The 27,030-nt window shown below is 42.5% G+C and overlaps 1 protein-coding gene across 15 annotated transcripts in view; it reads right to left on the reverse strand.

The window, feature by feature from the left end:
- Positions 1–27,030, reverse strand: part of CHD9 (chromodomain helicase DNA binding protein 9) — a 188,792-nt gene that overhangs the window by 40,277 nt on the left and 121,485 nt on the right. For 14 of the 15 annotated variants that reach the window (XR_012154463.2, XM_073307627.2, XM_073307626.2 and 11 more), the window contains 14 exons: positions 25,992–26,159; positions 24,861–25,040; positions 20,338–20,448; positions 19,031–19,227; positions 17,662–17,861; positions 16,971–17,130; positions 6,382–6,471; positions 5,578–5,681; positions 5,323–5,440; positions 4,550–4,607; positions 4,187–4,229; positions 3,797–4,016; positions 3,423–3,625; positions 2,226–3,134 (listed from right to left, as the gene is read on the reverse strand). Coding sequence is in view for 14 of the 15 variants with exons in the window: in XM_073307627.2 (XP_073163728.1) it covers positions 2,226–3,134; positions 3,423–3,625; positions 3,797–4,016; positions 4,187–4,229; positions 4,550–4,607; positions 5,323–5,440; positions 5,578–5,681; positions 6,382–6,471; positions 16,971–17,130; positions 17,662–17,861; positions 19,031–19,227; positions 20,338–20,448; positions 24,861–25,040; positions 25,992–26,159 (2,761 nt within the window). In the remaining variant the exon portion in view is untranslated. The remainder of the gene's footprint in view (positions 1–2,225; positions 3,135–3,422; positions 3,626–3,796; positions 4,017–4,186; positions 4,230–4,549; positions 4,608–5,322; positions 5,441–5,577; positions 5,682–6,381; positions 6,472–16,970; positions 17,131–17,661; positions 17,862–19,030; positions 19,228–20,337; positions 20,449–24,860; positions 25,041–25,991; positions 26,160–27,030) is intronic. The other variant, XM_073307625.2, reaches the window with a different exon arrangement.

A 27,030-nucleotide genomic window follows, 5' to 3' on the forward strand; every position in this document is an offset into this window, starting at 1 on the left:
GCTATTACCAGCAGGAGAGTGGGGTGGGGGGGAGAGAAAACCTTTTGTAGTGGTAAACACTCATTTTTTCATGGTTTGTGTGTATAAAAAGATCTTCTGTACTTTCCACAGTATGCATCCGATGAAGTGAGCTGTAGCTCATGAAAGCTTATGCTCAAATAAACTGGTTAGTCTCTAAGGTGCCACAAGTACTCCTTTTCTTTTTGCAAGGCATAGTGTGGAGGGAGTCACAGTGCAAATGTCGTCTCATTCCTACTCAGCCAATATAGCTCCTGATTTAGAACAGAGGTTCTCAAACTGGGAGAGCACGAAATGTATTCTGGGGGAGCACGAGAAGCTGTAGGGGAAAAAAAACCTGACTGCAATCATTCAGAGCTGGGTGGCCAGAGAGCTGCGGATGCCTGCTAGACAGCGCTGCCACCAGCAAGAGCGGAGAAATAAGAATGGCAATATCATACCATGCCACCCTACGTCTCCACTGCTGCTGGCGGCGGCGCTGCCTTCAGAGCTGGGTACCTGACCAGCAGCTGCTGCTCTCTGTTCTGCCTTCAGAGCTGAGTGGCTAGAGAGTGATGGGGTTGCGGCGGGAGATAAACTGCTACAGACACAAAGAAAGGGTATGCAATCAAATAAGTTTGAGAACCATTGATCTGGAACAGCCCTCTATTCCAGTCCTGAACTCCCATGCCACCCCAACTGTCTTAGTTCTGACTGCCAGTTGCACTTGCTGATTCATTTTGACAAATGGAATTGAGTATGCAAATGAACTGTAGGAGGAGAGTGATGACTAGCTGATTTACTTCTGATGTCACAATGCCTCAGAGACATGCCATCTAGTTGACTGTTAGGCCTCACTTGTTGCTAAGCCAAATACATACTATAGTCAAGATTTTTACCATATGAAATGTATCAATAGATTTGCTATGGATGAGATTTTCAAAGGTACCTAAATAACACAGGAACACAAATCCTAATGAAAAAAAACAACACCATGGAACTAGTGCTCCCAAGCCACACAGCTGATTTTGAAAATTCTATCTGTGTTCCTAGGCCCTACACTAATCCACAATCTCGTTTACATTTTCTGAATAGTTTTGAAGCCTGAATATCTGTGCAAAAATGCTTGAAAATTTGTCAGTGAATGCAAATACACGTTGCACTGTGTCACACAAGCATAAATGAATGAGCAAACACCCACTTATATAATATGCTAATATCCCATAGTAACAAATTACTCACAACTGACCCTTGATGTTGCAGCCTAAAACCTTACCATTCGTGGTGGGAAACCAATCCTAACCCACACAACCCAACTCTACTGCCAGAAAGTTAATGATCACCATGATATAACATTTATTGTACGCATACTGGAAACCAATTTAAAGCAGATCTTGAATATTAGCACTTTTAATGTATTTTTCTCTCCATCACAGAAAACAGAGCAGAGGGTTATATTCTTAACAGTAAAACTGTTGAACTGAGTACAAGACATTGAGAATCATGCTCCCCCATTGTGTAACTCCTGTCATGAAAATCTTTGAGCTAATGCTTTGCCAGAATATGGTCCTTGTTGTCACAATTCTTTCTGCTGTTGGGAAAGTACTACATGACACGATAGTTTGCTGTTTTAGGAAATACTTTAAGATGAGGAAAGGAACAGACAAATAGTGTGCAGGGGAAACAAAAGGGAGGCACAGAAACAAAAGGGAGATTTTATAAAAGGAGGGCCTGTTGCTCTAGATATCTAAGTTTGGTAACCAAGATTGCCCATAGGTGGGTGCTGAGACAGTACCTCAAATTACTCTTAATGATCTTTGGCAGATTGCAGGAATGAGAGTTTTCAAGAGATACTTAAGAGTGGTGTAGTGATGTGGGACAAGGGATGAATGAGGAGGGAAAAACAGAAGCAGTACCAAAAGAACCTAAATATAGGAGGAACGAAAAGAAATGGGGAAGAAGAGGAGAAAAACATTTTTGCAGAAATCCTGGCAATTCATCCCTTCCTCCCACACCTGAGTCAAATGCTGAACACAGCTCTCTATGGAATCAGTCAACATGATGCTTTGAATCGACAGAGGCATTAATAGGAGGTGATGGGAAATACAGAATATTTGCTTTTGTTTTTACTATGTATTCTCCTATTCCTATGCCTTTCAGATGTCTTTCAATATTCAGTATTTTTAGTTTTAAAATTATGATGTAGTAATAAGACTTTTGACACTTACCTCGCTTTTGTGCCTCTTCGTCATCACTGTCACTCTCTTCAGATGACGACGACGATGACGATGATGATGAAGATGAAGATGATGAAGAGGAGGAAGATGCTGACGAACAAGATGAGGATGAAGATGAGCTGGATCCTGATTGGGAGCGTGAACAAGAAGAGGAAGAGGAAGAGGATGATGAAGATGACCTGGAAGAACAGGATGATCTGTCTGAATCAGAGTCAGAATCAGAGCTAGAGTCTGACCCTCTTTTGTTGACTCTCTGTTTTTTGGAAGCAGGGTTTGGAGTTAGGGGCTCTGTCCTTGCTGCAACCATACGCCTGTCAGTTTCAGTTTTCACGCCAGGTTTGTGGTCTGTAGTCTGTAATGGCATGCCATTCTTTGGGCTCAGAGGTTCAGATTTCATCATTGTCCGTGTTTCCTCAGTAGACATAGATTCTCCTTCAGACGACTGAGGGTCCTCTTTAAGGTTTTCATTTTTAACTTTTGTATCCTCAAGAGCATTCCCTTTAGTATCTGGCAATCTTGACTGAGGTGCAAGAGGAGAAGCAGACAATGCCATCTGATACTGATGTAAAAGTGGAGTAGAAGTTCTTGATAGTGCCACTTTATTCTGACTGTAGTTCCTCTGGGCAGACATAAATGAGAGTTCAGGATCACGAAGAATGTGATAGTCTGTTCTGCTAACCCCATGTTTAGCAGCTCCAATAAGTAAATCCCTGTCATGAGTCCCACACTCCCACCAGACTGGCAAGTCTGGATTTGGCTGACAAAGTTTCAAGCGTTCAAACAGCTGTGGATGTCGGAGAGCCTGTTCTCGTACCTTCCTCAAGAGTTCAATGCGATATAAGGTCCGAGAAGCACGCTCCTCGGTAATTGGTTGGATAAAAATGGTTGGGTCTACAAGTTCTATATAAAAATAAAACAAATGGGAGTATCTGGCAAACAAAACCTTGTAACGCAGATTAGAAGCAAGTGACATTAACCAGTTAACAGCCAAGTCCCACAAAACATTAACCTCATGTTCCACATTAGACTTTTCCCCTTTTTCTTCTCCCCTAATAAAATTTTGGAAAGCAGACAGAGTTGTAGCTTTTTGGAAAGAGGAAACAAACAATATTTTGTACGATCAGTATCAACTACATGATTCAAATATTTTTTAAAACATACTGTACTCTATTTTCCTATGATACATACCTTCTTTTGAGGGAAGGCGACAGACTCTCCTGCACATAGACATAAAAGCATACAAGTACTTCTCTAAACTCTCATCAGTTTTCTTATGTAGCCTAGCCATGGCTCTAAATTTTGTCCAGTCAAATCGACCCCCGTCAGGATCAAACACCACTCCAAATGTGGATACAACCCTGTAAAAATCAGCTTCTTCTCTTCTCGTCCATCTGGATTGGCAATAAAAAGAAATAAAAAATCAATCAAGTTTGGACATTCAGTAATTTTCTTAATATTATCACCTGTGATCATTAGTGATGACAGCTTTAAAAAAATTTAAGAAGTCTTTTTGAGTTCCTATAGGCTCATGCATTTAAACGGAATACTTATTTTGCACCAACCTTTGTTGCCTTTCAATCTTGGCAGCAATTTTTGGATTTAGAGCAGCTTCTTCATATGGAGGCTGCATCACAGTGGCCTGAACTGGAAACGTTGGTTGGATTTGCTGGGCCTGCCTGTTCTTACTAGTACGTTGGTAGGCTGTTATTAGGCGTCGCAGACGTGTTGTTAAAGCAGACTGAGTGGGCCAATAAATTTTGTCTCCTTCCATCATCTGACCGTCTATATTAAAAGAAAACAACCAAACTCAAAGAAACAAGTCAATTATTGATAGTGTCTCAGGTTCTGCACTACACCTAAAGCAGGGCTGCGCCAAGCCATGATGTAGCCCAGCATGATAGGATACTATACGTTCACAATAATGATCATATATGAAGTTTAATTTACTTTACCTCCGTCAGCTATTACTAGATCTCCTGGTGATGAAGCATCATCCTAAAAAATCCAAGATTTGAAATAAATCAAAAATATAAATCCATCAGAGATGCAGTTAAAAAACACACACCTTAGGTAGATAACTAACAAAAATAAAATAAGAATAATAATATTTTGTTATATTTTAGACAACTGGCTATTAAGGCATCTTTAATATGAAGGGATCACCCAAAAATACTTTGTCAAAGACTTCTGTGAGACTTATACTTAAGCTGTGCATGTATAGGAAATATTAAAAATGCTAAAATAACTAGCTCCACAAAGTTAGAAGTAACATTTTCATTATGATAGAAAGAACTAAAAACAGATGCATATCGTACCTCCATATCATCTTTAAACATTGCTGGGGCTGGTTTATATTCTGGATCTTCTACATCCCTGTTAAAATTTCAACACAGTAAAATAATCCATTTTAATACTCTTTTAAAAGGTCCTATTCTGTTTGTATTATGCAAAGCAATTCTAAATCAAGATGGATTTATTCTCTGGTTAACTTTCTACTGGGAAATCTCAGTCACTGTCCTTTGGAGGGGAAAAAAACACTACAACAGGAACTATGGCTTCGACATTTTCCCTCTTTCCTGCCCCACAATCACCCCAAGAGGTCTTCTATGTCTGTGGCCCTAAACTGTGGCCACCAAACCTCTGTCTCATGAAAAATGAACCACCACTCCTCTTTGGAGGCTGTCAATGCTACTCAAATTGATTTAAAGGGGTTGCTGTTTAGCAACACTAGGCATTCCTGGCCTCTAGAGAAAAGGTTGACTAATATGGTAGCAACTCCCAATTCCTGCTGGCTTTTGTACTGAGGAATCAAACTCACATCTCTCATATAGCAATGCAAAGCACTATCACTGCCACATGGATAACCTAAGTTTTTATGTTACCAATGAATTCCCATGTCTAAATATTGTGCTGTAAATACACTGGGCCTGATTTTCTTTTCACTTACACTGGAACACACCAGAAATAATGTCATTTACATCAATCAGCTTACACTGGTGTAAAAATAGTGTGAGAAGAGAACCAGGCCCAGTGTATAAGTTTAGTTCAGTTTACATCAAACAGCTTGTAACTAAACAAACATTCATACCCATCAATGTAATCATTTGCTCTCTGTTCAGCAGCAACTGCTTTCTCATCTGGTTTGCCCACTCTTTCCAAGAAACACAGTGCAGGATCTGCTCTAATAGTGTTGTACTTTTCATACCCTGAATGGGAAGAGGCAACAACATAAAAGTGATTTTTAAAAGAAGGCATAAAAGGAAACGAGGAAAGGTTTGTGTCGGGGGGGGTGGGGGGGAAATATATACATCTATTTAGTCATCCAGTAATCCTTATTACTTACCATGCTTAAAAACTCCAATTAGGAGGGATTTATCTGCATCTGCATCCCACCACTCTGCAGGGACCTCAGAATGCTCTGGTTCAGGGACCCAAACATCAACTTCACTGAAAAATTCATCAATAAAACAAACATAAATCTACACAGGGAAGGATGAAATTTAATTTGTCTTTGTTATTCCACATTTTATATCTCAATTTTCAATAGAAAGCAGCAATAATTTTACATATCCAAACACACAAAAACCAGCCTCTGATCAACAAGCTAAACATCATTTTATTCACAGCTTCCAGGTCTGTTAAAAGACAGAGTATATAGGCCATATTCTCTTTTGCAAAAATATCTGTCAGCTGTCATTCCAAGAAAGAAAAGAAAAAGCACTGACATGCATAAATCAAACAGTGCAACATGAATGAAAAGGACAATTTTTTCACTGAGAACTGAGAGCTTTGGTAATTTGCAGCTAAATTAAAGCACATAAATTGCTTTTGATGGCACTGAAACCAATGAAGGTTTTGCCATTAACTTCAATGAGAGTCAAAAGAGATCCATTATCTGATTTCTGTTACTAAAAAGCATGGGAATCCTGCTGACAGAGTATAAATCAGGTGAATTTTTATTTGTCCTAAATATATTTATATTTCCTAAAACTTTGAATTGCTAATGATAAAAAAGTAAATACAACAAAAACAGTTTTTTCATGGGCAAAAATGGTAAATTTTACTTGTTCTTCCCTCAGAGGTATTCTGAATTTTTACTTAATAGTCTACATTTGAAAACAAGCAAAAAAACTTCAGTATAGTTCACCTGGCATCAACTCCATCAAACACTTTTTGGCATTCATTACCAATGACTTCTTGTTTTAAGTAATACAGCATTCTTACTCGAAGCAAGACCCTAAAAACAAGCACATAGAAGAAACAGACATTAGAACGCTATCAATATTTATGTTTGGAAGGCTTTTTTTGTGCAATTAACTAGTTACTCGTTTTTTTTCAATTCTGCTTTTTCCTGAAATACAGGGGAAACTGGCAGTGATCCTATACTTAGGCTGCCTAACATTTAAGATTCGTACAACCTTTACCTGAGAATCTCTAAGATGGGGATCGGCAACTTTTGGCACGTAGCCCACCAGGGTAAGCCCCCTGGTGGGCCGGGCCGATTTGTTTACTTTCGACATCCGCAGGTTTGGCTGATCGTGGCTCCCACTGGCCGCGGTTCGCCATCCCAGGCCAATGGGGGCTGCGGGAAGTGGTGTGGGCCAAGGGATGTGCTGGCCCCTGCATCCAGCAGCCCCCATTGGCCTGGAGTGGCAAACTATGACCAATAGGAGCTGCGATCAGCCAAACTTGTGAACGCGGCAAGTAAACAAACCGGCCCGGCCACCAGGGGGATTACCCTGGTGGGCTGTGTGCCAACAGTTGCCGATCCCTGCTCAAAGACCTCCATTCTTTGCAACAAGCCTTTGAAATTCAAGAGGGAAAAAGGCCTTTGGCTAGAGACATGCCTTTTCTTGTCCCCTGAAATTCTGTTCAGGTTTGGCTGAGTTATAAACTGCTAAAAATTGCCATTTCCCTTCCCTCACTTGCATTCCTCAGGAAAAATGCTGGCTGCCCACCAATATCACGTTCTAGAAAGCCAGGCCAACGGCAAAGCATCACTGCCACACACTATACCACATCACTGCCACACACACTATACTGCCAGAGCTGCAGGGAGAACAAGAGTCAGTCTGGACACGCCTCCTGCCCCCTGCAAGAACCTTCCAGCATCCAGCAAATGGTCCATCTGCCCCTTTGAGGGAACTACATGCAACAGGAACTCCTCAAACTCATGAGGAAGTGGGAGGAACACCGTCAAAAGATGAACTTGGGAGCTTAAATTCATAACTTTGCTACATACTAACAATCGAGGACTGAACAGAGACACTGAATTTATTGCTTATTACTACAATCTATAAGCCCATGGGCTGCATGTCACATAGGCTGGGGAAGGCTGTGCCTCCACAAACAGCCCGGTGTGGCCCCACCCACTCTCCTCCCTGAGCCTCCTCCTGGCTTGCTCTTCCCCCTTGGCCCCAGCCCAGGCAGGCTGCTCCTCTTTCAGGGCAGCGTGTTGGGGCTAGGGCAGCCGGGACTTGGGGGGGGGGTAGGAGGGGGAGACACCCAGCATTGGGGGGCACCAGGCACTGGGGTCACACCACCCAGCACTCAGGGGCAGGAGGCACTGGGGCTGCCTGCCCTGTGCTTGGGGGAAGCTGGGGGCATTGAGGCTGAGGAGGCTGTGCACCGGTCACCCTGAGCTCGGGGGGAGTGCGCCCTGCACTTGGTGGGGCTGCGTGCCACCCACCCTGTGCTCAGGGGGGAAAGGGGACAATGCGCCCACCCTGCACACGGGACTGGGGGGGCTGTGGCAGGGGCAGGGGCCTCCCCCAGCCGGCGATTCACCCGCCACACCTGTATAAGCCATTTAACCCCCAAACCTCCCACTCAGCTTTTTTCCCCCCTCTATGACTGGAGAGATGTTAACAGCACTTCACCTTGAGTGGTCCTTTGAAATGTGTGTTAAATATTAATGCTAAACATTCCGTTCTAACCTTATATTTAGCTGTCACTCTGAGCACGTTTCCCAGACCTGAAGAAGAACTCTGTGTAAGCTCAAAAGCTTGTCTCTCTCACCAACAGAAACTGGTCCAATGAAAGATATTCCCTCATCTGCATATCTCACTAGAAACTCACTCATTTGTTTCCAAGTCCAAATGTAACTGCCAAACAAACCTACACTGTATCTCCAGAGTGAAAATCCTGACCCCACTGACATCAGTGTGATTTTTTCGCATTGACTTCATCTGGCCAGGATTTCACCCTTGACTAAACTAAGCCAAGGCCCCATGGTAGTTGCCAAACTACTAGCCAGGCCATACGTGAAATAGGAAAAGCCAAGCTTGCTATGTTTTAGTCACATACCTTGCTAAATGCCATAGTGACAAATATCATATAAGGAGTGGACTTTTATCAGTGTTAGTGAAGCTGACTCTTGTAAAAGAGAATATATTGGGGAAACAGCTCTCACAAACAGATAACAGAGCTGTCAAGCGATTAAAAAATTAATTGTGATTACTCGTGTGATAAAAAAATCATCGCGATTAATCACACCTTAAACAATAATAGACTACCATTTATGTAAATATTTTTGGATGTTTTCCACATTCTCAAATATATTGATTTCAATTACAACATAGAAAACAAAGTATACAGTGCTCATTTTATATTATAAATATTTGCAGTGTAAAAATAAAAGAAATAGTATTTTTCAATTCACTTAATACAAGTACTGTAGTGCAATCTCTTTATCATGAATGTTGAACTTACAAATGTAGAGTTAAGTACAAAAAATAACTGCATTCAAAAATAAAACAATGTAAAACTTTAGAGCCTTCAAGTCCACTCAGTCCTACTTCTTGTTCAGCCAATCACCCAGATTGTTTACATTTGCAGGAGATACTGCTGCCCGCTTCTTGTTTACAATGTCACCTGAAAGTGAGAACAGGTGTTGGCATGGCACTGTTGCAAGATATTTAAGTGCCAGATGTGCTAAAGATTCATATGTCCCTTCATGCTTCAACCACCATTCCAGAGGACATGCGTCCATGCTGATGAGGGCTTCTGCTCAATAATGATCCAAAGCGGTGCTGACCAACGTACGTTCATTTTCATCATCAGAGACATGTCACCAGCTCCAGAACTTGTGTTCTTTGAGATGTGTTGCTCATGTCCATTCAACCTAGGTGTGTGTGGATACTGCTGAGGGAAAAACTTTCGGCACTGCTGCATGCGGTGAGCACACACACTTAAGTTGAATGGACTTGAGCAATCACTCGAAGGAGGAGGAGGTTGATTTTCTTTTTTGGTGGTTCAGGTTCTGTAGTTTCCGCATCGGAGTGTTGCTCCACACCTCATCCCGCTCAGATTTTGGAAGGCACTTCAGATTCTTAAATCTTGGGTCGAGTGCCGTAGTTATCTCACACTGGTACCCTCTCTGAGTTTTGTCAAATCTGCAGTGAACGTGTTCTTAAAACAAACACACTGGGTTCCGAAACTGCTATAACATGAAATATATGGCAGAATGCAAGAAAACAAAAAGCAGGAGACATACAATTCTCCCGCAACCAGTTCAGTCACAAATTTAATTAACACATTTTTTTAATGAGCATCATCACATGGAAGCATGCCCTCTGGAATGGTGGCCAAAGCATGAAGGGGCATACAAATGTTTAGTGTATCTGGCACGTAAATACCTTGCAATGCCGGCTACAAAAATGCCTCCATTCTCACTTTCAGGTGACACTGCAAATAAGAAGCGGGCAGCATTATTTCCCATGAATGTAAACAAACTTGTTTCTCTTAGCCATTGGCTGCCCAATAAGTAAGACTGAGTGGACTTGTAGGCTCTAAAGTTTTACATTGTGTTGTTTTTGAGTGTAGTTAAGTAAAAAAAAAAACTAAACTAAAATAAAAATCTACATTTGTAAGTTGCGCTTTCATGATAAAGAGAGTACACTATGGTTCTTGTAGGAGGTAAATTGAAAAAAAATATTTCTTTTATCATTTTTACAGTGCAAATATTTGTAATAAAAATAAAGTGAGTACTGTACATTTTGTATTCTGTATTGTAATCGAAAAAACATTTACCTACCTTTCGTAACTGTTCTTCGAGATGTGTTGCCATGTCCATTCCATTCTAGGTGTGCACACACCCACGTAAGCAGCTGTCAGAGATTTTTGCCTTAGCAGTACCCGTAGGGCTGGCTGTAGCGCCCTCCAGAGTCCTGTGCCCATGCCGTGATATATTAGGCGCTGCCGGCCCAGGCCCTCTCACTTCCTTCTTGCCAACAACTCCGACAGAAGGGTAGGAGGGTGGGTAATGGAATGGACATGAGCAACACATCTTGAAGAACAACAGTTATGAAAGGTAGGTAATCATTTTCTCTTCTTCGAGTGCTTGCTCATGTCGATACCATACTAGGTGACTCGCAAGCCGTATCAACAGAGGTAGGCTTGGAGTTCACCATCATTCAGCTTGTAGTACGGCTCTGCCAAAGTGTCATCTCGCGCCTGCTGAGTCAGTGCGTAGTGCAACACGAACATACGGACGGACGACAAGGTGATGGCCCGACAGATCTCTTGAATCGGCACCTGCGCCAGGAAGACGTCTGCACTCTAGTGGAATGAGCTGTCACAAACGCTGGTGGGGCCACTTTCACCAGCTCATAGCACTGGCAAATGCACGCCATAAACCAAGACTAAATTCTCTGGGCTGACACCAGGCAGCCCTTTATCCTGTCCATGACAGCAACAAACAACTGTGTTGACTTATGGAACAGCCATGTTCTATCAATGTAGAAGGCCAACACCCGTCTGATATCCATCGTATGCAACCTGAACTCCTCATCTGAGGCTACAGACAGAGGACTGGTAAGTAGATGTCCTGGCCCATGTGGAACTGGGACACAAACTTGGGCAGAAAAGCTAGATGCAGGCGCAGCTGGACCTTGTCCTTGTAGAAAACTGTATTGGGTATGTTATTGCCCTGATCTCCGCCGAGCCGACATTATGGCGACCAGGAAGGACACCTTCCAAGAAAGAAGCAGGAGAGATCAGGAAGCTAAAGGTTCAAAGGGAGGGCCCATGAGCTTCCAGAGCACCAGATTTAGGTCCCACAGAGGAACCGGATAACGGATGTGCAGGTTCAGGTGCTCTAAACCTTTCAGGAACCGCGCTGTCATGGGATGGGCGAAGACAGACGTGCCCTGAAGCAGAAGGTGGAATGCAGAAATGACCACCAGGTGCAACTTGACCAAAGACAGCGACAAGCCTTGAAGCTTTAAGTGCAGCAAATAGTCCAGGATGACCTGTAACAAGGTCTCCACAGGATGAACACACTTGTCTGAGGTCCAAAATGCGAAGCGCTTCCACGTGGCTACATAGATAGCCTTGGTGGAGGGCTTCCTACTGCCCAGCAGGACCTCTTGGACCGCTGCGGAGCACTCTCCCTCGTCCATGCTCAGCCATGGAGCAGCCACGCTGTCAGGTGCGGCGACACCAGGTTTGAGTACAGCAGATTGCTTTGGTTCTCGGACAGCAGATCCAGATGGAAAGGTAACTGCAGCAAGTCAGCCACCAAAAGACTCAGCAGCATGCCAAACCAGTGCTGGTGAGGCCATGCTGGTGCAATGAGAATGACCCATGCTCTTTCTTGTTTCACCATAAGCAGGACTCTGTGGAGAAGCAGCACTGGCAGAAAGGCATACATTAACACTCCTGACCATGGGATCAGGAAGGCATCAACAGGGAACCCTTAACCCCGCCATATAGGGAGCAGTGGTACTTCCTGTTCTTGTGGTACTTCCTGTGGTACTTCCTGTTCTGCGGGGACGCAAACAGGTCTACCTGGGAAGATCTTCCAACAGTGGGGGACAAGTTGACCACCTCCAGATGGAGGGACCACTCATGGCGAGAGGAGAAGGTCCTGCTGAGGTGATCTGCCAGGATGTTCCCAGTTCCAGGTAAGTGAGCAGCCACCAGGTGGATGGCGTTCTGCACACACAGGTACCAGAGGCTGAGCGCCCCTTAACTCAGAGCAGAAGACCTGGTGCCGCCCTGCCTCTTGATGCAATACATCATGGCTGTGTTATCCATGAGGCACCACCTTGCCTGTCAGATGGGTCAAAAACACCTGGCAGGCCAGGCACACCGCCTTGAGCTCCCTGACGTTGATATGAAGCGCGAAGTTGTGCTACATCCAGTGGCCTTGGGTGCTGAGCTCACCCAGGGTGGGATCCCCAACCCAGATCTGACATGTCCAAGACCAAGGTGAGCAACAGTGATGGGGACAAAAAAGGGAACCCCCACAGCACTGACTTGGGGTCTAGCCACCAGTTCAAGGACAAGAGGACGCAGTACGGCACCATGACCGTTCGGTCTAGTGGGTGCCTGCTGGGAACACAGACCGTTGCCAGCCACGTTTGCAGGGGTCGCAGATGAAGCCGGGTGTGCTTGACCACATATGTGCACATTGCTATGTGGCCCACTAGCCGCAGGCAAGTGTGGGCCATGGTGATCAGATGCCTCCTCACGTGGGCAATGAGATCCACCACTGCCTCAAAGCATGCTTCTGGAAGGAAGGTCCTGGCTTGCGCGGAATCGAGAACCGTTCTGATAAACTCTATGCACTGGACTGGTGTCAACGTGGACTTTTGTGCGTTTATTAACAGGTGCTGGTCATTGCAGGTGGAGCATACCACATCGAGGCTTCTCCACACCTGTCCCGGAGACCTGCCCTTGATAAGCCAGTCATCTAGTTACAGGAAGATCTGGAATCCCCCCACCCCCAACATCTGAGGTAAGCCGCTATGGGCGCCACACATTTCGTGAACACCCTGGGGGCCGAGGACTGGCCAAAGGGTAGCGCTGTGAACTGGAAATGGCACCCCGTCCCTATAAAACGCAGGAACTGCCTGTGTCCTAGGAATATGGAGATATGGAAGTAAGCATCCTTTAAGTCAAGAGAAGCGTACCAGTCCCCTGGATCCAGGAAGGGGATAATGGAGACCAGGGAGACCGTGCAGAGACCATAGCCTTCGGGATTAGGAAGTAATGGGAGTAGAATCCTCTTCCTTCCATGTCCCGAGGAACCACCTCCACAGCCTCCAACTGCAGGAGCTTGTGGACCTCCTGAACCAGGAGTTGCTCATGAGAGGGGTCCTGGAAGAGGGACAGGAAAGAAGGGACGGGAAGGAGGGGTATCCACAAACTGCAGGTTGTAGCCCCGATATGCTAGGTCCAGGACCTAGCGGTCCAAGGTAACTCACGACCTAGCCGAGCAGTAGGGTGAAAGGGGTTGAGGAAAGGACAGGCAGGATCTGGCTGGCTGACTGGGGCACACCCTCAAAACGATTGCTTTTGGTGCCCTGGGTGCTTAGTGGGTCCAGGTTGGGCTGGAAATCAAGAGGAGGAGGGACGACGGCGGCTAAACCTGGTGTCCCTTCTCCTTGTAGATCCCTGCTGGCCTTGCCAAGGCCTCAACGGTGGCGGAGGTTGGAATGGCTTTCTGGCAGACTACAGTGAGTGCATACCCAACAAGCGAAGGGTAGCCTGTGGAGCCTGGTGTCCGTTTGATCAGAGAAGAGCCCAACTCTGTCAAAGAGAGGTGCTGAATAGAGGCCTGCATCTCCTGGGACAGGACCGCCGTTTGGAGCCAGGAGTTGCGTCGCATAACCACTCTCCCTGCCAATTCCGCCGCATCCCATGTCATTTGCAGGGAGCATCTGACTGCTGTGGTCCTTTCCTCCACCAGCGTACCAAATTACTGACCCTAAGGAAGGGAGTCCTAGAACTTCTGAAGACTCTCCCATAAGTTAAAATTGTACCAGCATAGCAGGGCCTGATGGTTCGCCACTCATAATTGTAGGCTGGCCACTGAATAATTTTTTCTGCCAAATACATCAAGTTTTTTGGCTTCTTTATTCTTGAAAGTAGAGGCAGTGGGGACCTGCTTGTGCTTTTCGCTGGCCGCAAACACAACCAGCGAGCCCAGAAGTGGGTGAGTATAAAGGTACTCAAAACCCTTGGCCGGCACAAAATATTTTTTCTCTGCCCGTTTCAAGGTGGGTGACCTGCCACGGGATTGCTTATCCGGTGATCCCCCGGCCCTGGAGGGGTCTTAATGACTGGCTTGCCTTCTCAGGGAGCCGTAGTCTGGTCCTGTGGCACCGGAAATGTCACAGGAGCAGGTGGAGACCTGTGCTCTCTCTGCTCCCAGGCCTGGGATGACGAAGGTGCAGGCAGGGTGGTGGTCCCATACTGCTTACCAGAGTCAGTGATGGACTTTTAAGAGGGCCAAGAGCCCCAGCCACAGAGGCATGCTCGCGCTGCTCTGGAGAAAGCTGGCAAACAGGCCTGGTCCCTCTACCCGATGACCCTTGGGCCTTCTTGCTCTGCGCTTGCGAGTGCTTCTTCGTCTGCTTCTTCGATACTGGCAAACAGTGCTGAAAGGAGCCATACGCTGGCGCGGAGGCCAAAGTACTCGGTGCGGCCTGTGCTGAGGGCTCGGAAGTGTCAGGCGGAGAGCGGACTCCATCAGGAGGGCTCTGAGGCAAATGTCCCTCTCCTTCTGGGTGCGAGGCCGAAAGTTCTTTCAGATCCGACAACGCTCCTTAATGTGTGATTCCCCCAAGCACTTAAGGCAGCTGTCATGGGGGTCACTCACAGGTATAGGCCTGCTACAGACCAAGCAAGGCTCAAACCCAGGAGCTCGGAGCATGCCCCATTTGGGGCGAAGTTCCAGACAGAACCTTCGCTAACAGCTAACTATGCTACTTAACAGCTACTTAACACTAACTACAATTAAACAAAGACCCGAAGGCCCATGGAAGAAAACTGCTAGCTCTTGACAAACAAGAGAGGTGCTCCGACTGACCACCACGGGAGGTAAAAAGGAAATGAGAGGGTGTGGGCCGGCAGCACTTAATATACCGCAGCATAGGCGCAGCACACTAGAGGGCGCTACAGCCGACCCTGTGGGTACCACTAAGGCAAAAATCTCCGAGGGCCATGCACATGGGCGTGCACACACCTAGAATGGAATCGACATGAGCAAGCACTCAAAGAAGAATCAGTATATTTGAAAATGTAGAAAAATATCCAAAATATTTCAATTGGTATTCTATTGTTTAACAGTGCGATTAAAACTGCAAGTAATCGTGATTAATTTTTGTAATTGCGATTAATTTTTTTGAGTCAATTGCATGAGTTAACTGTGATTAATCAACAGCCCTAATAAATAAGTATAATACCTTACTTTTACATTGCTTTATATTCATTCATGCTGAGTTCTATTACACTAACATTACTCTAAAGTTACATGCTATAACCTTTGCGGCTTTGCACAACTGTGTTGCTCTGTAGACAGAAGGAGAATACAAGAAGGCTTGAGACATACTCTCAAACCAAAATCCTTTAGGCATTCTGCTATGCTTGGCTACTGCAGACAGGAGCATACATATGGAGCCAAATAAGAAAAGGTCTGTAAGATTTAGTGTTTTTGTAGAACTATGAATTTTATTCATGTTCCGCTTTCCCCAAAGTGCTTTTTACTTATATTAAACTGTTTAAACAAGATGAGATGTGAAGAATTGTGATCTCTGTGTTAGCTAGAGAGTCATTCCAGAAAAGAACCAGATGAACAATTTTGTTGATGCTTAGCTAACATGCCCTCTGTTCCAAGCTGTAAGTGGTGAAGGCTGTCTCTAAAGTTTTGCTGATTTCTGGAATACTATGATCAAAACAAGGTAATAAACTAGTTACAAACTTTGCCCTGTTTAGTGCAGGGTCTGTGCAAGACTTTCAAAACATGTCAAAAACAGTAGATGAGAAGTAATGCAAAGAAATGACGAAACCCTCAACTGTAGTATAAAGAGAGCAAGAGTGAAGCTCAGATTTTGAGAGAGCTTACAAACTACACTACTGCATCCCAGATTGCTGGTAATGTATTCTTCTTTCTGTATTACACTGTTTTAATCTTTGACTAATAATCTTTGATTAATAAAATTGATTGAGCCTAGCTATTTATTTACTGAGTTAAATCAAACCCATAATAACCTCTAAAGTCCAGATGCCTTGCAACCGTTTTAAAACTGAAACCTATCTGTATCTTCTAATGCTTGTAACCTCAACATATAGTTTAACCCAACAACACAAATCCCCAGACTGACAGAAACACAGGAAACTGATGGTAACATTTTGGAAGCTGAGATTTTGCAGCAAGGGGATAGACAGAGAGCTGCTTCTACTCCTTCCTGCTTTTTATGGGCAGCTCCAAGCCACCCAAACCCAACATGCTTGTTGGATGTTTGGCACCGACCAATAGGTGCATTCTGAATAAGAAAGGGCCAACAAAGACCAGCAGGTGCCACACCATCACCCAGAGATGTGTGGCCCACCCTCCATGAGCCTGCCCCACAAGCAGGTGCTACTAATACCTCCTTCTGCACAACACCCACAATTGTGAATTCTGTGGTTCTACAGAAGTAGCAGACTTCCCAGATCTCTGTTCACAGAATGATAAGTTGGCAAAGAAGAAAGGAAACAAACAATATTTGTAAGATGCTTTGGAAATGTACAATAAAATGCCATAAAGGTTACTACTACTACTAGAGCTATGTTACTTTCTGCTTCGGAAAATCATCGGTGGGGAAAAACGATTGCCCCTCCGCCCCTTTTTGTTCTTTAAGATATACTTTTTAATCTTTTAAGAGTATAACAATGAAGAGCTAAAAGAAAAAATAATCCTTTATACAAACTGAAAAAATACATTCACACATTTATACTAGTACTTACTTATTGCAGTGATGCTTTATGTGTTTTTTATATCCTTCATCTTGCAGTAGATGTTCCGGATTATATTTTCGAAGCCATTCTGCTTTATGTATATCAAAAGTGCTAGCCTGAGTCTTCACTTTCTTTCCTTTTCTACCCCTCGGCACAGGTGCTGACAAACCTACACAAAATGAAAATACAAAGCAATGGACAGTAATGTACAACTGGCAGATGCTTTGTAGTGTTTTTTAAATTAATATATTCTAAAAGAGACGTAAACTCTGGTGGTGACCTCAAATGCCATATGGGATACCAGGCTCATTATAGGTCCTTGGCCTGTCAGAAAGGGAATCTCTAAGAGGTGTATTTCATCATTAGGACAGAAAGATAAAGGAGAGATTGCTTGTTGTCACTGTTAGCACACAGTGAACTAGGTTTCAGTGAGCAATGAACTGGGAAAGTCTACTTTACATACAGCATACCAACCCATAGTGGAAAGCCAGCAATAGCAAAGAATGGGAAAAAGGAGAATTTGCTTTTCCAATCAACCTTTTGAGATAACCTCAGCAAAATCCATTTACTTTAGTTATTTAATTATTCTTTAAACAAAAATTTTAGCTGTTTTTTTCCACATACTTAGAAAATGTTGATTTCTTTATCACAAAATTACATACAAAAAGTTGTCTAATTACAGAAACACTTAGTTCCTTACCTAGGTGATTCTGCAGCTCTCGTGTTTGCCCATCCTCTGTTGGGGTGATGAGATCCCATATAAAACTTTTTATCTTTTCATCTCCTCTGTAGTGAACAAGGCAATATGCTAAGAGTGCTCGGCAAATTATCTCCACGTCCTGTTCATTTAGTTGCCTCTTGAAGCGACCGTGTGACAAAATCTCTCTCCAACGACCCCACCTGATCCAAAGTGACACACCCAGCAGAATTTTTAAAATACAATACTCAGGCAATCTGTATGTGAGTATTATTGCAAAAGGAACAACTTCTTAAGATTTTGTGGTTTTCACTTTTTTGGTGTCTTCGGAAGCTTAAGCTCCTAGAGTCCAAAGGACTGTGAATCACTCAGGCTTCAGATACCATGATGTTGTAAACATCAAAATAACCGTTTCAAATGAAAATCTGAAGAATGTGTATCTCAAATATGGATTATTGGTTTAGGTTTTTCAAAAATCGTTATTACAGCACTGCTAAATGTACACACACTGTCTCTCTCTTTATGTGAACTACGACCAAGGTTTTTGTTCCCAAATGTTAGGCTCATAAATAATAGGCTTGATTTTCAAAAGTGCTGAGAATCTGCAAGTTCCTATTCAAACCAGCTGGAACTGCAGGGTGCTTAGTATATTTCAAAATCAGGTTGCTTACGCACCTAATTATGGATTTATAAGCCTAACTTTAGGTATCTCTTTCTGAAAATTGTGTTCTATTTTTCCAGACTGATTTTAAAATGAACACATACTGTATGTGCATTATATTACGCAATTTCTAACTCTGCATAGTTCTTTCCAGTGAACACTTAAAATTTATGTATAATCCATGGATTAACAAATTTCTCACATTTTGATTAAAAAGGAAAAACCTCACTCTTTCTATTAAACTTTTCAGAAGAGAAAAGACTTATATAGGGTACAGAACAAAATTCCCATCCCAAACAGATTTCCCCAACGTGTCTCATGCATACAACTCTGATTTAAAAATTGATAGATAGTTTGACAGTGTTATTGGTGAGCTGCAGTTCATCTGAGCTCCTGAGAGCACTCCTCTTAAGAGTCGGGGAGGATGAGAATTACAAATACAGAAGTACATTAAGAGTATATTAGAAGAATGACTTAAAATACTGAAGAAAAAGGAAAGGAGTTATGCTGCCAGTGTATCTCATACTTTACTAGTTTATAAGTCTCAACAGTTGGCAATATTTAAAACGCACATAACCATTTTACATCTTAAGATCTATAATTCATTCTTGTTAATAAAACAAAAAGTATATTCCATAAATAAGATTTAGTATATTTAGAAATCAACACTATGTTGTGAGTTTCACTTTAACAAAATAGAGTATATTTTACCCATAGACTAATAAGTTTTTCTCCACCCGAAAGCACTCTGTTCTTCCATATCCACTAGAGCGGTCACAAGGCCTGCGGAGTTTTGGTTTATCATCCCCTTCACTCTCTGCTTCTGATAACTCAGCCAGCTCATCTTTTGTGGCACTAAAGGGTCTTGTTTGCTTCCTAATTCTTGGGGTATCAATAACCAGGCTGTTCTGTAAAATTTTAACAAATATTATTTAAGACATAGTTGGTAACATTTTCTAAAAGTACCTGACATAATTTTGAGAGGGCAATTTCTATTTAAATTTCACATTTACACAAACATCAAAGAAATTCCTAGCTGTAAACCAATTATAGAATTCTTATGCAACAAAACAGACATTCTTCATTCTTTACTCCTTCAATGAGACCAATACATTAGATGTACATTACAAACTAGATGTAACATTTTATTTTGTTTGTACTGAATACTGCCATAGATATTGGGGACCAGTTTCTTCCCTATGCTCTTGGCAATGCAAAGGAGACATAAAGCCATTTTAAAACTGACAACCTAGTGATTCCTTCAACACAGGGGTGGCGTGGCCATGAGCAACACATCTTGAAGAACAGTTATGAAAGGTAGGTAACCGTTTTTATTTCGAGTGCTTGCTCATGTCAATTCCATGTCCCATCCTCCTACCCCTCTGTTGGAGTTGCTGGCAAGAAGGAACTGAGAGGGGGAAAGGCTGGCGGCGCCTGATATACCGCCGCATGGGAGCGCCACTCCAGGGGGCGCCACAGCTGGCCCTATGGATACCACTAAGGCAAAAATCTCCGACAACTGTGCACATGGGCGCGTGCACAACTAAAATGGAATTGACATGAGCAAGCACTTGAAGAAGAACTGACATTGTGGCTCTCTCACACACTCTTTCGAAGCGCCTATGGTAGGGGTTGTGACCAATGGAAATCAAGCAGTCAGACTGGCTCTTGTGTTCCAGCCATTCTTAGGTGCTAAAATGGTCTCCTGGGTCATTTGGGAACCAGATTTACATTAGAAAAGCCCTGAACCTGCCTATTAATGCACCGACTAACCAAAGAAGTCAATTTAAAATAACAAGTGTGATGATTAGTTTTGGTTGAAAAAGTTTCATAAATCCAACACTGCTATCCTTAAAGGCCAAAGGTTTTAATATTAATTTGCAAAGGTGGTAACTTGATAGTTCAATCTCTATTGAGAATATTCAACTCACATGAGCAACATGATTATGAGAAAGACAAAAAGGACCATTAAAAAGAATGTACACAAATGAAAATATTCACACACAAAAAATACTTACTCTACCACTGATGGCATCTATATCTATTTCTGCTTTTTTGGCCCATTTCTGCCAGAAGTTAGGATCATCTAATGAAATATCAGTTCTATTTCCAGATGCAACAAAACTAGCCTGCAATAAACATCATCATATTCATTAATGGCATAAAACTGTAATACAGAATGACTATGTTAAATATACACCAAATTATTCTTTTTAAATACTAAGCCCCTCATGTTCAATGTGTGCATCAAAAATGCTTCTAAGTCCATAAATTCACAGAAAATTAAGGCAGCAGCTAAGAAAGGAGATGCTAAAAAAACATTGTAGCCTCCATCAATTTGGTACTGACAAAAAGCACTAAGAGAGTACATCCTGACTGCCAAAAGCTGGATGGTGGACAAGATATAAACTACTGAGAAAAATATTTCAGGATTATTATTGATTCATGCTCTAAAAACTTTGCTAAAACATGTACATGCCAACTCTGAGCTTGCAGAGTTAGAAGGGTTTCTCTATTTAGAAGATACTCCCAGTTCCTTAAAGGGATCAGAACATTTAACTAAATACATAATACTGGCAGAACAGCAGCAGCAAAAATATTCCCATGCACAGAAAAGTGATGGACAGCATCCTCTAAAAGACATTACAAAAAGGAAAGTATCTAAATAATCAACTGCAGTATATCCTTGACCAAAAACATGCCATAAGATCAGAGGAAAGAAAACAAGAGCAGGACCTTTCATTTTGAAAAGAAATCTCACAAAGATAATTTGAATCCAGACCTGTCCTACAATCAGGTGTCTAATTAAGAATGATGTTTGGTAAAAATTACCATATATACTCGATCATAAGCCAGTTCGTTTATAAGCCAACACCCCCGAGATGGATAAGTAAAAATGGAAAATGTTTATGACCCATTCATAAGCCAACCCTATAATTCAGGGGTCAGCAAACTTTGGCTCCCGGGCCATCAGAATAAACTGCTGACTGGCAGAGACAGTTTGTTTACCTCGAGCCCTCCGCAGACACGGAGGAAAACCTAAGTACACGAAGTGTCCCAGCATGCCAACTGCTTACCCTGATGGGCCAGGACAGCAACTGGTGGGGAAATTTGCAGGGGTGGGGGAGAAGCTGGGGATTAGGGAGTAACCCCTGTGACCACCCCCCACATGACACCACCCCTAGCCCGGGGCTCCTGCACTCTCCCTATCCCACCCCTTCCCACCTTATCTGGGGAGGGCCAGGGGAGGACGTCTCTGGCCTGGCTGGAGCTGCTCTGGCAGGCTGGGCAGCGCAGCCGCAACATGTTCCAGTGGGCCGGGCCGGGCGACCTCAGCCTGCTCTGGGGGGCCGGGCGGCGCGGCCACACCCGTGTAGCCAGGTGGAGGGAACAGGGGGAGCGATGCAAAAAAAAAAAAAGAAAAAAAGAAGTGCCACCCGCTGCGGCGCTTTTACTCACCCAGCGGCACTCCGGCGGCCAGCCCTCACTCGCTCTGGGTGTCTTTGGCGGCACTGAAGGTCCCGCCGCCGAAGACCTGGAGCGCTGCCGGGTGCGTAAAAGCGCCGTAGCGGGTGGCACCTTTTTTCTGGATCGCTCCCCCTGTTCCCTCAACACGGGAAAATTTACAAGATGCCAAGAAATTGACAAGGTGCCACTTGTGCTCAGTGGGGGAGCGACCGCTGCCCCGCTAGCTAAGCCACTGGGCCACAGCCTGCTCTGGGAGGCCGGGCCGGGCGGCGTGGCCACAGCTTGCCAGCCTCAGAGCTGCAGCTGCTTCTGAGGCTGGGGGGAGAGCAGCGTAGCCAGAAGCGGAGAGACTCTGGACCCGCCTCTTCCCTTCTGGCTCTGCTGCCTCTCCTTGCCCCCTCTGTTGGGGGGAGGGGCTGTGCCCCACCTCTCCCCCTCTCTATACCCATTCATAAGCCAACCCCTTTCTCTGATGCTTCCCTTTTTTACTAAAAAAATTCGGCTTTTGAACAAGTATATACGATATATAGATCTCCATGTGACTGCCAAAGAGATCTCAAGGCAACAACACAGAGAATAGGCCACTCTAACTAACACATCAAAACTGTAATGTGCCATTACATAATGCACCTTTAAAGCCTTCCGCCCCTTACATTCCCTTTTGCAGCAGTTTCTGACCTCCTCTCCCCCCCCGCCCAACCCATAAAACACTGCTACCTTCCTTCGGCAAGCCCAGAAAACTTAAAAGTGCGGTGTGGTCATTTGAAATGTTTCAGACGAGAGGCAGACTAGTGTTTAAAAAAAAAAAAAGTTGGATGGACTTTCTAAAATGTTTATTTATTCTACGTACCATGTAACTTAGGATAAACAAGACATACAGCAAGGTCTCACTGGTATGCATATTATAGCAAAGGAACAATTATAGGCAGGATACAAGGAATTCTGAACATGTATGCTAAACCCAACAAAGGCCCTGATTTTACATATAGCTCCACTTGGGCAAAGGGTTTCACCTGAATGGAGCCCACTGCAGAATCAGGACCTAAATATTTATATTTTTATGTAAAGTGAATGACTCAGTAGTGTTTGTAACCTGTCAATTTTGTAAAAAGACTACATGGCTATGACTCCACAATCATCCCTCAATATATCATCTGAATCTTCAGAAGAGACCTGGAGTGGAATTTTCATAAGTGTATTTCCCTCAGAACTTTTAAAGCAGGAAAGACAGAGCTCTACAAATTTTAACATAAGGAACTACTCAGCACTGACAGGGAGGAAGGACTAGATGACCCCAGGAAGTCATCCTTGCTGCTTTTAATTCCTATGACTAATTTAGCATAACGGAGAAAAGGACTCTCTGAAGAGGCCACATCACCACTTAGGGATTTCATCTTACACAGACCTTGTCTACACTACCGGGGTAAGTCAACCTAAGGTACGCTACTCCAGCTACATGAATAATGTAGCTGGAGTTGATGTAGCTTAGGTCAACTTAATGCGGTATCTACACCGTGCTGCGTCAACGGGAGACGCTCTCCTGTTGACTTGCCTTAATCTTCTCGTTCCTGTGGAGTACCGGAGTCGACCAGAGAGCACTCTGTCGTCAATTTATGGGGTCTTCACTAACCCCACTAAATTGACCGCTGCTGCATGGATCGCAGCAGTGTCCATCTCCATTAAGTGTAGACATGGCCATTCAGGTTTCATTTAAGTAGAATACATTAAGGGAATGTTCTGATTTCCAGCCCCTGGTAATTTAAATTAGGGATTTGGGGGCAGTTTAATGCCAAAGAAAGACATGCAAATAACACTGGCATGGGAAGAAAAGGTAAATTATGTATAAAAATACTTTTTGGTTGTTCTCATAAAGAAGAGATGATAGCATTAAGCTTCCTGATTCTTCTTTCCTAAGATAGGTTTCACAAGAGAAACCTAACTCCACAATCAATAAGTTTAAATGGATCCTCAATCAATATAACTGCATGCATATTCTGAGATCCATAGAAAGCTAAGTTCTTCTGTCCCCCTCAACCTTTTTCGTTCTTTTTATTTCTGCCACTTCTGTCTGCTATAGTGAATGTTATATGTCAATGGCCTAACCAATTTGAGAAAATTTATAACTCCCCATAATTCACATTGTTTGTATTCATTCTTGAAATCAAAAAATGCTTTAAAATTATTTTCAAGGGAAGCATTTTAAACAAAGAGATTTAGATGAATACAATTAGAAGTAGCCATAAAATAGCTCAAACATGGCCCTTGCCAATAACCAGCATAGAGTATATTCTATTTTCTGTCTTAAATGTAAATGCTGTCTCTAGCACCAGTAAGAAATTAGTATGGAATTATTTTCCTCAATTCTATCCTTGTCCCACACCCTCAGTTTCTTTTTCTTACATTTTAAAGATCTTCATTTCCTCTCCTATACAACCATCCTTGCTTTGCTTTTCAAACACCTAACAAGAAAACAATATGGATAAAGAGATGCCTCTGCATTTCCAGTATAAACCTGAGTTATTCTTTAATCCCATTCAACACTTATTTGCTCGTATGTGCTTTACACCTGCAATGACTGTCTTAGTTTATGTGCTAGTGTATGAATAAAGCAAAGCAAAAGTATTCTCAGTAACTGTACGTCCTCTATATCAAAAATATATTAGTAGTCGTTGCTTTTAAAAAAAAAACATAACAAAAATAAACACCAGAAGTACACAGCTATTGTTTTCCCAGCACGTGGTCCATACTTTTGAGTATGCAATTTACTCAATGTATGCCATGCCAATCAGAGATTTTTCCATGTGCACACGTCTATATAGGTCTCTCTCTAGTGACATCAGTATGCAAAATCTCTCGAGTACATACACAAAAGGTAAAGTAGACAGAAGTGTGCGCATGCAAAAGAACAGATGCAACGTGGGCCTCATATTTAAAAACAAACAGTCCCATGAAATTCTTTGCTGACACAAAGTTCTACAAATCTCACATTCTGAATCTAAGCAACAATAAGAATTTTCTTAAATAAGAGGCAGAGTAGCATGATCAAATGGAAAACAAGTTGCTGCTACTGTACCTTGGCAAACGTTGAACCCCTTCCTTCGGATTCAATTGTGATAGTTTTCGTACGGCGCTGCAAGATTTGGTCTATGTCTTCTTCACAGAATTTAGAGCCCTCATCCTCTTCATCCATAATAGCACCATAGGCACCCCTTCGAAGCAGGTCTTCTATTTCTTTTTTGGAAAGCTGTTGGATCTGTACAAATAATTAAAGGTGTTTTTGTTTTAATTTGTTGTAAAAATGGATGAAAAATTCACAAAAGCATATGTGCAGTATTTTTTCTACCTACTTCCATGACCAATATTTTTATAATTAAGTTAACCTTTCAGATTTGTAGATTTAGTATCTACCTTTTTATAATTAAACAATAAAAACAATAAAGTGATAAATACAATTATATTAAATTTATATAAATATTATTATAGCATATTTCGTGTACCCTTGCGTCTACATTTGGGCACCTATTGAGTACCTTGATGAATCAAGGCTTTATTATATGTCATGATTCATTTGGGACTCGGGGAAAAAATAGCTTTGTGTCCTAGTTTAATCAATATCTAAAGATGTATATGATCACCAGTATAACTCAATTAACTCTTCCTTTACCAAACTACGATATATCAAGGTTTGATTGTGGAGCTAATGTAGTCCTGCCTTCTTCCATACAAACAGAAAGCTGCACAGGAAATGAGATAGGAATCCTGTCTCACTGTTGTGAAGAATTTGTAACGAATGTTGTGAAATGTGAAGCATAATACTTTAATGATTCTAGGTTCATGGTCTGGCATAATCTGTACAAATAATAAAATAAATAAAGCCTATACCATTTAAAAAAAAAATGTGGAAAGCAAAATATTTCACTTTTTCAGATACGTCACCAAGGCAATTATCTACCCTGTGGTTTAACAAGAAAAGATGGAGGAAGTAGTCTGTGCAAGAGTTCAAAGCAAATTTATGGCTAAGCTTTTGAAGACATTTCCAAATGTTCATCTTTGCCTTCATCAGAAAGCATCACATAGCTATGCACACAATTAAAAAAAAAAAGGCCCAAGAAAAAAGTTAAAATTAATTAAGCTGTTTCCTTGCAATTACAAAGTAGCTTTAAAAATAGTAGTTATTCTGGCCAAAAACAAAAAGTCTACATACACCACCAACACTATTTTCTCTTCCACTCATGCTCTGTAAGACAGCTTTATCCAGACCCAATTTCAGACTTGCTCTGTCAAACATCTCTCTCTCATATGAGTTCCGAGTTATCAATCTGTAGACCTTTACTGCTTTGTTCTGACCAATCCTGTGACAACGGGCTTGGGCCTTTGAAAGAGGAAACAAAAATAAAATCAGGTTTCTGCCTAGGAGCAAGATATATTCCTTCATCTAAGAAACCTGCTGCGTTATAAAGTAATCTTAAAGGAACACAGTCTACTTGAAAACAAATCAGTGTTTTTAAATGGAAGTCGTACAAATACAGAAGAGGTCTGGAAAGTTAAAAGTAGTCTTGAAAAGATTGATTAGTAGGAAGAATGCAGGTGAAGTGGTCTAAGTTGCATGATATCATGTTATTTAGCTCATAATTAAATCCTATCTATATATTTGTTCACAGTACTGATCTCTCCACATCACTCCAGTCAGATGCTAGACAAAAAGTCATTTGAGGATTTCTGAGATTTTGATTCCACTTCCTTTTCCTTAAATTCGGTCCATTTTCTAGGTGATCTTACAACTGAAACATTTTTGTGCTAATCTAAACAGAAGGTTTCTAGTTTTAATTTTAATCAATTATTTCTAGTTTTAATAAGTGATGAAAAATCTCTCCATCTTTGCATTATTCTTTTATCTACTTGTATTAAGAGTCATCTCTTTCTTCCCCTATGTCCTTAATGGATAACTTCAGTTTTCTGAACTTGTACATATTTTATTAGTTCAAATTTCTCTTGTGTGTACCCCCACAACCCTTTTTGTATACTAAATAGTCCTCTTGATGCAATCTTCAGTTATTCTATATGATATGCAGCAGAGTGTCCACAACTGTATGCCAAATCCCAGCTGTAATCTAAACAGCATGATGTAACTAAGGAGACACGTCCCCCCCTCCCCGATTCTTACATGTGATACCTCTAATTATAATTCCATGATTATATCTACTTCTTCACTTCAACATCACTTCGCATATATTATTAACTTT

The sequence above is a fragment of the Lepidochelys kempii genome, chromosome 12 (genome assembly GCF_965140285.1).
Source record: "Lepidochelys kempii isolate rLepKem1 chromosome 12, rLepKem1.hap1, whole genome shotgun sequence".
Classification (NCBI taxonomy): domain Eukaryota; kingdom Metazoa; phylum Chordata; order Testudines; family Cheloniidae; genus Lepidochelys; species Lepidochelys kempii.